General features: G+C 46.4%; 1 protein-coding gene across 2 annotated transcripts in view; it reads right to left on the bottom strand.

Moving 5' to 3' along the window:
* LOC136320894 (secretoglobin family 1D member 2-like) overlaps positions 1-12,957 on the bottom strand; it is a 236,610-nt gene that overhangs the window by 69,511 nt on the left and 154,142 nt on the right. Inside the window, exon 1 of one of the 2 annotated variants that reach the window (XM_066254039.1) lies at positions 9,053-9,117. The exons of the other annotated variant lie outside the window; for it this stretch is intronic. Coding sequence (XP_066110136.1) covers positions 9,053-9,107 — 55 coding nt within the window. The 5' untranslated portion in view covers positions 9,108-9,117. Of the gene's footprint in view, positions 1-9,052; positions 9,118-12,957 lie in introns of those variants that run through there. 2 annotated transcript variants of the gene reach the window in all.

Below are 12,957 nucleotides of genomic sequence, written 5' to 3'. Positions count from 1 at the left end.
AATGTACTCTGTGTTATGAACTTTTCAACACCGTTATCTCACTTTCTTCCCTTGACTGGTGCGTGGTTGAATCCGCGAGATTTGTGTCCTGAGGCTGATGAAGAAAACGTGAGAGGCCCTGGCTGGTTGGCTCAGTGGTAGAGTATCGCCCTGGCGTGAAGAAGTCCTGGGTTCGATTCCCGGCCAGGGCACACAGGAGAGGCGCCCATCTGCTTCTCCACCCCTCCCCCTCTCCTTCCTTTCTGTCTCTCTCTTCCCCTCCCACAGCAGGGGCTCCATTAGAGCAAAGATGGCCCGGGCGCTGGGGATGGCTCCATGGCCTCTGCCTCAGGCGTTAGAGTGGCTCTGGTCGCAACAGAGCGACGCCCCAGATGGGTAGAGCATCGCCCCCTGGTGGGCATGCTGTGTGGATCCCGGTCGGGCGCATGTGGGAGTCTGTCTGACTGCCTCCCCGTTTCCAGCTTCAGAAAAATACGAAAAAAAAAAAGAAAGAAAAAGAAAACGTGAGAGGCTATACCACTCTTTCCTGCTCCTACGGACACCTGCCTGCAGCCCCACAATCCCTGATGGGGCTCTGACCTCCTCCTGCGGGCTGTGAGCTGCAAAGGGAAGCCCGCTCAGAGGAAAGGCCATGGGGCAGCGGAGAGTGTCTCCTTCCTCTCATTCACCAGTTCTTGCCATGAAGCGATGGCACTGTGGTGGCTGATTCTCCTTTCTGTGACACAGCCTGGGAGGGAGAAGGCAGAAAAATGTCAGAGATGCTTCCTTTGCTCCTGAATATCCCTGTGCACGGTGCCTTCATAACACTGGGGACCCAGTCCAGGGGCCATTGGGGATGCAACTTAGAGTTCGTCCACCTATCAGATTTTCTACAACCATCTCTAAATATACCTTTAATTCTTTTTGAGCGCATTTTTCTTTTTCACATAATGCATTGGCTACAACCACCTGCACTTTGGGCTCTGAGGTTCAGAGGAAGTAGCTATTCAGGTGTCTGGATTTACTGCTGACCTCGTGTCCCCACCACTCCCTGTTCACCACAGGCAGGCTTCTCTCTGGACGCTCTCTGTCCGTGACCAGAGGTGGAGGGAAGGGGGCAGAGCCACTGAAAGAGGTACTCCAGCAAAGAAGGGCTGAATCCTGTCTTGATTCAAAGATTGGTGTGTGGCCTCAGTTTGAAAATCTAAAAATAGTGTATTACAAATTGATTTACTTTAATTGCGGATATTTTTGGTCTTTCCTTCAACTGTGTGACTGTCCCAGGTCATGGCCGTGCAGGGGGGCTGTGTTGTCCACCCTTTCAATCCCACAGTGACGAACAAGCAGTGAGGATGGAATTCCCTGGGAGAGAAGCAAAGCGAGTGATTTTACTGACACCAGGGGTGGATGATGAGTGTTCTCTGCTCACACCAGAATGGGTCCTTCTCAGCCAGCATGAGACCTGACTCCTTCTTTGGTGAACTCAGCTTCCGCCAGGGCCGACTTCCACTAGCCATAATCCAAACAAAGAACGAGGCAGACAATATCTTTTGTTCCCACAGAACTGTTTCAATGTTTTTAAAAATATTAAGCAAAAGTGACTATAATAATAATGAATATGCACCAATGAACCTCTGTGGGGTTTATGCATCTTTACATCATGTTTTTATGGAGAAGTGGCCACGAGACCTAAGACTCATTTAATCCTATGTGGAACTCCTCCCATTTCTTCAAAACACCTCCTGCCGGTGACACCATTAGGTCCAGGCAAAAGGACCCTTTCCCAAATTCCACCCATAACATTTCACTTATTACACATGCACGCACACACACACAAACTCATTAAGAACTCATGAACCATGCTCAGTCTGGGTTCTCTGAGGCATGTACAGAATTTTCCATTTGCTCAGATGGGCACTGGGCCATCTGGGGGATCCTGTCCCCTTTGGTCTGCAGTGGGCGTGTCCACAGAGCAGGAGAAGGCCCTGTTGGGGAGTCCCAACGGGAGATAGGGCTGTAGTCGCTGGATCCCCATTGCCCAGTCAGACCTGCCACCGGCTTGCAAGAGCAGAAAGGCCTAAGGCAGGGGTCAGAAACCTGTCGCTCACGAGCCAGATGTGGCTCTTTTGATGGCTGCATCTGGCTCGCAAATATTTAATAAAAAATAATAATATCATTAAAAATATAAAACATTCTCATATATTACAATCCATTCATTTCCTACCTCTCACGTTCATGGTTCAGGAGGCTGGAGCCAATGACAGCTGTCCTCTCGGACAACACCAAATTTTTATTGGATAATCCCTAAGGTACACGGGTCGTTCTATGGCTCTAATGGAATTATATTTTAAAATATGTGGCGTACATGGCTCTCTCAGCCAAAAAAGTTCCCAACCCCTGGCCTAAAGATTCTGAGCAATGGCAGCTCCGAGGAGGGACTGGAGCAGGAGGCAGAGTCACAGGTGAAGCCTGATTGGGCGGCCGGGATGCCCCTGCCTCCTCGGACTCTGCACTTTGCCCCCTTTGGCCCCAGTGGCCTCATCACAGCCCTGAGCTGCCTCAGAGGAGGGAGGGCATCTGTTTACATCAGGGGTCCCCAAACTATAGCCCTCGGGCCACATGCGGCCCCCTGAGGCCATTTATCCGACCCCTGCCACACTTCTGGAAGGGGCACCTCTTTCATTGGTGTTCAGTGAGAGGAGCATAGTTCCCATTGAAATACTGGTCAGTTTGTTGATTTAAATTTACTTGTTCTTTATTTTAAATATTGTATTTGTTCCTGTTTTGTTTTTTTACTTTAAAATAAGATATGTGCAGTGTGCATAGGAATTTGTTCATAGTTTTTTTTAATAGTCCGGCCCTCCAACAGTCTGAGGGACAGTGAACTGGCCCCCTGTGTAAAAAGTTTGGGGACCCCTGGTTTACGTTATCCTGAGTGTCCCAGGTGCACCTCTCATCTGATGACACGGTTGGAGGTGTCAGTCAGAGGACATTTGTCTGTGTTCCTAAGAAGAGCTGGTATGAACGATGTGGATTGTGCCGACAACACCAGTGATTGCCCGCGGGCCAGGCCTACCAGAGTGCGGGCAAGGATGCTAGAGATGCGGGGGAGCAGAGCTGGCTCCAGAGAGCCCGTGCCAAGGGGCAGGGTGAGGTCCCCAGCAGCGTGTGTGTGTGTGTGTGTGTGTGTGTGTGTGTGTGCACGTGCGTGAGTGTGTGCTCGACAGCCACGCATGTGTCATTGTGTGTCTCTATAAACCCGGTTTTACTCAATCACAAAGGAAGAATGTTTGGTTTGCAGATACTTTATTGAAGGAAAAAATGTATGTGAGGTTTCAACAATTGTCTTGCAGTCTATAGATCAAAAACCAGAAAAGAGTGCTATGCTAACTTTTGGTTTCTACCCATCATCCGTCGGTTTCTGATCATTCCCTGTAGTTTGAGCCAAAGATCTGGTGGAAAGTTAATATGAACTACACCATTCACTGTTGAATATTGAATTCTAGAAAACAAGAACAGAGTCATCACTTACTTTTTGTTCTTCTTACAAAAGTCAATCATGAAAACAAACATTACCTCTATTGTTTCCCTGGATTGGTCCACACCCAGCAGCAGAGAGCTGGTGCTGGAAGTAACATCAAAATTCTGCTCTGTGTCCTCCCGCTCAGGAGACCTCTGCTGATGCCAGAGGGGCCGGTGCTTCCAGCACTTCCCCAGCGGGGCTCCCTTTGCTGATTTTCCCTGTATGTTTCCTCTTCTTTGAAACGTTATCCAAGAAATACACTGTTTTGTCAGTTTCCAATATCTCAGCCCAAATACTGAGCAGCATGCAATTTGAGTTCCATGTTAGAACTGGAGCAAACGGACGGACGGTTGCCTGTACCATATAGTTTTTAGGCTACAAAACTTTGGATATAGGGGCTCCGACGTATTTGTCTGATTCAGGGTTTTTATTTAAAGTTCCCTCAACTTTAATTGAGAAGTTATTAATTTTTTAAAAATATGATCATGGTAAGTATACATAAGAAATATTATTCTTGTCTGCATTTGAATGTGCGGTTTTGTCGTGTTAAAAACATTCACTCTGCAGAGCAAACAATCTCCTGGACTTTTTCATTCGCTAACGTGCAACTCTTGACCATTACCGTCTCCCATTTCCCCACCACTCTCCACTGCAAATCATATTTTTACAGTGTTTTCTTAGAGATTTTTTACTCTGAAAAATGCAAAATCTCTCTCTTTGGAACTAATTTATTTTCTCATCAAAATTTCCCAAGGTTCATCCATGTTGTCAGCAATCCCTCCTTGATTGACAGTTATCTTTGTGCTGTGGCAATATTGCCAAATAGTTACCCGGGGACATTGTGAATGGAACATTAGGGTAGGGAATGACTGCTGGAAGTAACTAAACAGTCTCTGTTATAAACAGCAGGACTAGCTCATTGTTTAACTACCGCTTTGGTTTTCATTAAAGACATCACCGTGGCGGAGTCAAAGCCATGGTTTCTACTTCTCACTCATGGACTGTAATTACTAGTCAAGAAATTCAAACACTTACACCTACATTGAAGATAGCGTTAAGCCAGACCAAGCAGTGGCGCAATAGATGGAGTGTTGGACTGGGGTGCAGAAGATACAGTTAATGTATGTAAGGAATCATCCTCAAATATAAATTTCTTGAATCTTTTGAAAATTCTTTAAAATATTCTATTTGTGGCCCTGGCTGGTTGGCTCGGTGGTAGAGTGTCGGCCTGGCGTGTGGAAGTCCCAGGTTCAATTCCCGGCCAGGGCACACAGGAGAGGCCCCCATCTGCTTCTCCACCCCTCCCCCTCTCCTTCCTCTCTGTCTCTCTCTTCTCCTCCCACAGCCGAGGATCCATTGGAGCAAAAGATGGCCCGGGCGCTGGGGATGGTTCCTTGGCCTCTGCCCCAGACACTAGAGTGGCTCTGGTCACAACAGAGCAACACCCCGGATGGGCAGAGCATTGCCCCCTGATGGGCATGCCGGGTGGATCCCGGTCGGCGCATGCGGGAGTCTGTCTGACTGCCTCCCTGTTCCCAGCTTCAGAATAATACAAAAAAATATATATTCTATTTGTTTTGATTAACAAAAAAGATTTTTTCAGCTCGTTACTCTTACAAATGAGGTTTCTCTTGAGACTTGGGGTCTCTTCAGCTGAGGGAAAGGTAAGCCTTTGCCCAAACACACTTTTCCCTCTCCCCTTTCCAGTAATCACTCACTAGACACTCCACAAAGTGCACAGGCTCCCCAACACCAGCTTGGATGGCTTTCCTGGTGTCAGAGTATTCACACTCACCAACAATAAAATTCACTAAAATAAAATAAAATGTAAGAGCCTGATCAGGCGGTGGTGCAGTGGATAGAGCGTCGGACTGGGATGCAGAGGACCCAGGTTGAAGACCCCGAGGTCACCAGATTGAGCGCAGGATCATCTGGTTTGAGCAAAAGTCCACCAGCTTGAACCCAAGGTCACTGGCTCCAGCAAGGGGCTACACAGTCTGCTGAAGGCCCGCGGTCAAGGCACATATGAGATGGCAATCAATGAACAACTAAGGTGTCGCAACGCGCAATGAAAACTAATGACTGATGCTTCTCATCTCTCTCCGTTCCTGTCTGTCTGTCCCTGTCTATCCCTATCTCTGATTCACTGTCTCTGGGAAAAAAAAAACCCAAAATAAATAAATAAATAAATAAATAAAATGTAAGAAACATTCCCTTTGAAAAAAATAACTAACTTCCTGTTTGTCCCTGTTCAGTTCTTTAAAAGCAGAAAGAAGAAACCAAACTTACCAACATCGCTCTGACATTGTCCAGAGTTTCCACATCATGATTCCCAAAGCAACTCTTTACTTTATTCATGACCTTTACACTTTGTTCATTTTGTAGGAATTGTTGATATTTTTCGAGGAACTGATCTGTGCTCACTTGAATATTAGTTAAATCACTGAGCGCGTTTTCCAGAACTGCACAGCCAACACCTAGGATGAACGCATGCAAAAGCTGCTCAGTCACAGAGGCATGAACTCCGTGTTGGGCAGCCGTGATGCTTGTCCTTCTCCCACATCCCAGCTGCACGTCCATTCAGAAAGATGACGAGGAAGGGTCTGAGTCCTCGGACAGTAACTCAGGATCTGGGTATTCTTTAAGTCCTCACATATCTGCTTCCTTGTTATACAAACACACATGCACACACACACACATCTATAAACTAGAGAAGTGAGCTGCTCTGTCCTGGGGTGAGGGGAGCAGAGATCTCTCACAGCGGCCCTGACAACAAGCCCCCTGAGCCCCGCCCCGTGCGTGCGGACTCACCTGCGTAGCAGTAAAAGGGGAGGGCAGCGAGCACGAGGACTGGGAGCAGCTTCATGGTCTCGGCAGCAGCTCTGGCTCGTCACTGCGGTGTGGCAGGAAAGAAGGATCTCACTTTGGAGGTGAATGCCCAGAACTCCTCCTTTTATTCTCCAAGAGGCCACCTTGACTCCTCCCATGGATGAAAGAACGATTCACCAGACACACCTGGCACCGGATTAGGAAAGGATCGTGAAAATCCTCTAGAACCCACCAGCCTGTGCTCTGTGTGTAGAAACAAAGGAGGCAGAGATATAAGAACCCTAAAAAATTTAAAAGTGTAACAACGCCCATGTTAGTAGATGAAATGAATGTAGAAGTGCATGCTAAACAATAACAATAATAAGTGCTTGATTTATAACAGTGAAACAGCTGTTCCTTAAACCTCAGAGGATGGCTGGGACTACACCAGACCTTCAAAATATGCTCCTAATCTACATTCTCTAAGACATCTAGAGACGATCATACTCATAGAGAAGAAGAGAGGCCCACAGTTTAACATAAAGCGCTATATTTCAATCTGTTCTTATTTGATATCTTTCTGACTCATTCTTAAATAGTTGTACTGAGAAAACTTGGCTTCTGAACACATTCTACCTGCCACTGGCCCATCGAGCTCTCCATGTCTAACCCGACCAGTGTTACTTATTTCCAGATTCAGTAAAACATGAATGGCAAATAGTTCTATAATACTGACTCCATACAGACACTGTGACCACCTCTCTTAATCTTCACAACAACCAGTGAGTAGAGTGATGATGAAACTTACTGTCCTACGTGGGGCACTTGAGAAGGTAGAAAAAGTCACTAAATGGACAGAACGCAAGGACAGCGGCACAAACCAGGATTCCCCTGAGCAACCTGATGTGTGATGTCCCCCCCATGAGGGAGGTATGGGACGTTTATCCAGCTTAATGGAAAAAGAGACCTCAGTAAATTGACCATGGCACACAGCCAGTAAGAGGCAGAGCCAGGTAAGGAGGTAGGTGTCTAGGATCAGAGAACTCTCAACAGTGCCCATCCACTAAGTTTGACCCTATGGACCTCCACACTATGAGTCAAATGGATTCCTGTGACCTTGACCTGCACAGCTGTCCTATCTGTGGCCTTTAGAAAGATTTCTGTGCTGGCCCCAGAGTGTTCTGCTGGAGGCCTTTGCTCCACATGAAGTCTTCTTCTCCACTGTCCTTGACTGGGTGCCTTTAGGTTGAAAATATTTATTCCCTATGTCACACCAAAGACAGCCCAGTGTCACTGTCAAATTGTGGCCTTCAATCTCTGGGGTCACCTACTCATGACCCTGTGACTCTTGTGTGCACCTTTATCCTGGTGATGAGGACTTGATCTCATAACTCGTTCCTCCCTGTTCAGCCCCTAGAGAGCATGACCTACGTTATCTGGTCAGCATGTGACAGTCGTGATACACTGGGTATCTACTTGCTTTATAACTCTTTTGGGGAACAGTTTGAGATTCTACAAAGAATTCTCTGATTATAAAACATGTTTCATTGGTGGGTTTCTTTTGAAAGTGAGACTCGTTTAAAATAAAAACTGTAAATAGACAAGGCTCACCTCAACACTAAACCCCGGCATCAGCCAGAAATCGTGGTCTAACACCATGTTTTCTCTGTCCCTGGAGAGAACTGTGGGATCACACTTGGCACAGCTAGGCGAGGAGAGAAAGAAGTTGAGCCTTGACAGCCAGGGATGGGGACATCTCAGTCCTTCTGTTCCCTAGAAGTAAACATTACTTTGATTTCATCTAACCCTGATCCATCTACTGACTGGGGACCGAGAGACAGATTTGGAAGCTGAGTCGGGATCAGGTAGCACCTCCAGTTAATTCTTTTTGGCTCATTCACCAAAACCTTGAACTTATACAATTTGATATTTCTACAAAATGTGTGGTTAAATATTTCATACCACACACAAGTGACAGTCCATGTGCTTCCTCAGATTAATACAGCAAATCTTCTCTATTCAGTTACTAGTTTCCCTGCAGCTAATGTGCCTGTTTTCTTGCTAAAGATTGCCCTCCAGAGTGTGAATCTGTGGTCTTAGGAGTGTGACAAAAGGAAATAGGGCAGATTTAATATGTATTCCCAGTGCTGAACCGCGATTCTCTGCTGGGGCTGTTTCTCTTCCTCCTTCCACCCACTGTTGTAGACTTTGTCATGTCCAGAATTATTCTGGCGTTCCCTGGGGTGATAAACAAATGGGACGTGGACTCAACCGGCATCTAAAAGACCCAGGGAAGCAGAACGTCATTCGGGACCTGGAGCTGCCCTCTGACACACGGCATCTCACTGCTCTGTCAGAGCCACTCTGGGCGGCAGCTGAGAAAAGCAGGGACAACAGGGGACTTGGAGAGAATAAGCATTTGTTCAAGGTCACAGCGCTGCTGAGTGGCAGAGACATGACTCACAACCAGGTTTCATTACATCATGCTGCTCTGACACGGAGACCACAAATAGGGATGAGGCTTCCGATGGAGAACCCTTAAAACGAGCCTGCCATTATGTCTGAGAAAGTTCCAGATCATTAGGAATTGATGCAATGAGCCCTGACGGCTGGGAACTAGACCACATGTGGTGGAGAAGGTGTGGATTCTGATCTACTCATGCACTGCCCTTAATAAGTCACCTACTTTAGAGAAGGTTACTTCCCGGAGCTACTTGTACTTTAATTACAAATGATACTCACCCTCATAGCAGCAAAAGGCCAGAGTGAGCAGCAGGACAGACAGGACTGGCTTCATGGTGGACTTTGCTTTGCATTCAGCTTCAGAAAACACTGAGTAATTAGGATCTGGACTCAGTGGCCTGCAGAGCCCGGGTTTATTTGTACCTAGTGAGCCTTGCTCATCCTGCCCACAAAGGATGTGGCAAGTCACCAGGCTGTGCCAGCTTCCTGCCCTAACATCCACTCTGAGGAATGAAGCCATGCTTCAATGTTACAGACTCAAGGGACTTGCTCAACGATCGGCATTGCTGGCACCGTGACATCTCCTTTGCAGCAACACCAAGGTTGGGGATAGAAATGTATACTCAGTGATTGACGGGAAGCCCCTGGGATTTGGCTCCTTAATACCAGGCCGTGTCTGGTTTGCTGATCTCTGTCAGCCCGGTTCTGAGCACAGAGATGAGGGTCAGCAAGTAACCCTGGGTGTGCAGGACTATGAATTAACAAACTACTCAGGTGGGTTAGGGAGCATCTTTAGTGTGAGATGATGCCTGCTGTGCCAGGGCTCCTTTGGCAGTTGAGGGAGAAAGGTCAGTGGGCTGCAGACAATTGTGAAGAAATCAGAGGTGTTTGGTTCCTGAGAGAAACCTGTGACAAGAGGAAGATTATGACACCACTCCTAACTTCTACTTAATATAACATATCGAGACTATCAAATGACATTAATTATCAAATCAAAGAAAGTTTCTTCTCTTATCTATTGTTTAAAAAATATCGAAAGATTTCAAATCAATTCCAATGTTAGACTGTCCTACTTGATGGAACCACTTTTCGGTTAGGGATATCACACCTTCTGAGTCCTAACGACCCCAGCAGGACAAGTGCCCACAGGGCCCGTCCTCTGCCTGTCCCCAGCCATGACCAGATGCTCCATGGAAACACGGGGGAGGCATGGCCAGTTCTGAGGAAGACATTAGAAGGCAGTGTGGTCAGAAAGGATCATTCTGGGGAGTCACTCAGGAAGGGGACAATTGTGACAGTAGGAAATGGTAGGAGGAGGGGCCTGAGGGAACAGCCTGCAGGAAGACAAGACACCATCAGCCCGGTGGCCTGTAGGGACAGGGCTCCTGTTACCCTGAAACACAGGAGTGCCTGGTGGAGGAGGGGAGCTTTGTGACTGGGGAGGCAGGAAGGGCTCAGTCAGGAGGGTCCCCATTCTTCTCTGGGAGCCCTGGGGGCGGGCAGGTGGGTCAGTGAGACCCAGGAAAACACTGTGCCCTTGGGCTTTCCTGCTCTGTTTCAGATCTCAGGTCAATGTAACATGGGCTTTTTAAATTATTTATTTCCAAAAATTGTAAAAATTATCAAATAAGAAAATATTACACATGTTGGCAAAGATGTATTTTGTGCAAATGTAATTGGTACAGCCAATAAAGAAAGGGCCTGGAGTTCCCTAAAAAATTAATAATAGAATTACAAAGTGATGGGTCAAATTCAGCTCTGAGTACACGTGCCGGGTCTCAAACCCTTACTTGCACACCAATTTATCACAGCACAATTCACAATGGCCAAGAGCTGGAAGCAGCCCAGGTGTCCATGGAAGGATGAGTGGATAAACAGAGTCAGAGCACACAGATAATGGGATATTGCCCTTATCCCCACGGTAAGGCAGGAAATCCATCACATGCTGCATCGGGGTGAACGTAGGGGACAGTACACTGCATGACATAAGCCAGTCACAAGAAGACAGTAATGTGGGATTCCTACTCATGAGGTTCCTAGAGCAGTCAGATTCATGGAAACAGAACATAGAAGGGTGGTTCCCAGGGGCCTGGTGCTGAGGGAACAATTTCCAGTAAAAGAAAGTCATCAAGGTAACTGTGAACTGATTAGAGCTGCAAACAACCATCGTCACCCTGCATATGGGACTTTGGGAGGCAAAGCTCTATAGATAATAACAGCAGTAATTAAAAGAATAGTAATGATTTTTAATGCTAAGTATGGTCAGATAATGTGCAAACATAATTTAGCATATTTAAGCATCACTACTAATCAATAAGCTATTACACTTCCAAGCTTAACAATTGAGTGAGCTAACTTTCAGAAAGTAGGAGACTTGCTCAAACTGGCAGAGTGGGGAGGCCGCTAGGTCGCGCTCAGGCACTGATGTGCAGGATAAAGTACCCAGTGCTACCCAGTCGGGGTGTCTGCTAGTGGGGACCGGTCGCATGCAGATGAGGTGAGGACAGTGAAGTCCCAGCTCAGCTGCTCACAGCTCAGGTTCTGCCTCAGTCAAACTCTCTAGTTGATGCTCATTCTAGTTCCTTCATCTGTCTGTTCAACTCTTTTATCTTCTTCTCCTTTTCAATTAGATCACTGACTGACAGCAGTGAGCGCTGCCCAGGACGGGAGCACAGACTCTTCTTCACTGCTGGTGGAGTGCAGAGGGTGCAGCCACTTTGGGGACAGCTTGGCCATTCCCTGTGAACAAACGTCCTCGTACCACACAGCCCAGCACCTGCACTTTCTGAGAGCAAAGGTCCCACCGGCGTGTGATGCTGAGCTGGGGAAGGCTGTGCGTGTCTGGAAATCAGGGCACATGGGATGTCTGGGTACTTTCTGCTCAATATTGCTGTGAACTTAAAACTCCTCTGAAAATAAAGACTAATTAAAAAAAAGAGATGACAAAAGTTTGTTGAAAACATTCTCTTCAAACAAGAGGGAACGTCAAATATAAAATTAATCAATGAATTTATCATGATACAGATATAGTCAATCTACCGTCCAAAAAAAATCTTAGATAATCTTCTGAGAAAAAATGTCAGAACAGATGCAAGTTCACGATATAGCTAAACACAGGATCGGCAGGGAACACCCACCTGTCCTTGCCTGTAACCCTGCACCACTGCGTGGCTGACAGAAACCATGACACCGTGGCAACCGGAACTCTAGCAGCAACAGAAATGTACTGAAGGTCACACACTTACTGAAACATGCACACCTTGAAGGACAAAATTATAAAAGTTACTCACAGATAGAACAAGGGATATAGAAATACCAAGGCTCACACCTTGTTCCTGAAGAAACAGTAGAAAAGGTGAGGAAGTCATGTGTTCTCAGATATTCTGCAGTTTCAATCCCTCCCCCCTTCAGAATCCCAATCGGGCAGTTTTACACTTGGTATTGAACTGTGAACTGCTGTTTGGTTCTTTCAAATTTATAACGTTACCTTATTGAGTTGTGAAGAAGAGTCCAATTTTAGGACCAGACTACCTGGATTAAAGCTGAGCTCTGGACCTTTCTACCTGTAGAGTCTTCAACAAGATGCTGCCTCTCTCTGCCTGAATTTCATCATCTGTAAACAAGGGTAACATCATGGAGTCTGTGTTAGGATAAATATATTAATTCAAGGAAATGCTCAGCATTGTATCTGGCAGTAAATGTCAGCTATTAAAATTATGCAACAATATGAAACTATAAGTAATAACTCAAACAGATAAATCACCTTATCCTTAAGGGCAAATATGAGACTGAATCTCACCGATTCTGCCAGGGAGGGAACAGTTTACCTGGGAGCTAACACCGCCTGCTTCTGAATTGGCTCTGGTTCCATTGGGGCTTCTCTAGGGAAAAAAGATCATTGTTTTCCAATCACTTAATTTACTGATTTATGATTACATTGATGTGACCGCTCTTGGGACTTTATTATGCTAATCTCTGGATATTGGAAATCAGGGTCCATGAAGTTAGTGGGTGGGGATAGATATTCTCCATCCCAAAACACAGGATCTCTGAACTCCTGTCCTCAGCGGGATGCACTGCTGACACGTGTCTTTTGGCTGCTGTTGAAATCCTAAGGCTTCTCTAGCTCAGTCTCTAACTGGGTAGCAGGTTAAGTGGCAATGGATGAGAGGGGAGAAACCAGA

The sequence above is a fragment of the Saccopteryx bilineata genome, chromosome 1 (assembly GCF_036850765.1).
Source record: "Saccopteryx bilineata isolate mSacBil1 chromosome 1, mSacBil1_pri_phased_curated, whole genome shotgun sequence".
NCBI classification, from domain to species: Eukaryota; Metazoa; Chordata; class Mammalia; order Chiroptera; family Emballonuridae; genus Saccopteryx; species Saccopteryx bilineata.
This window is presented reverse-complemented; position numbering and strand designations above follow the sequence as displayed.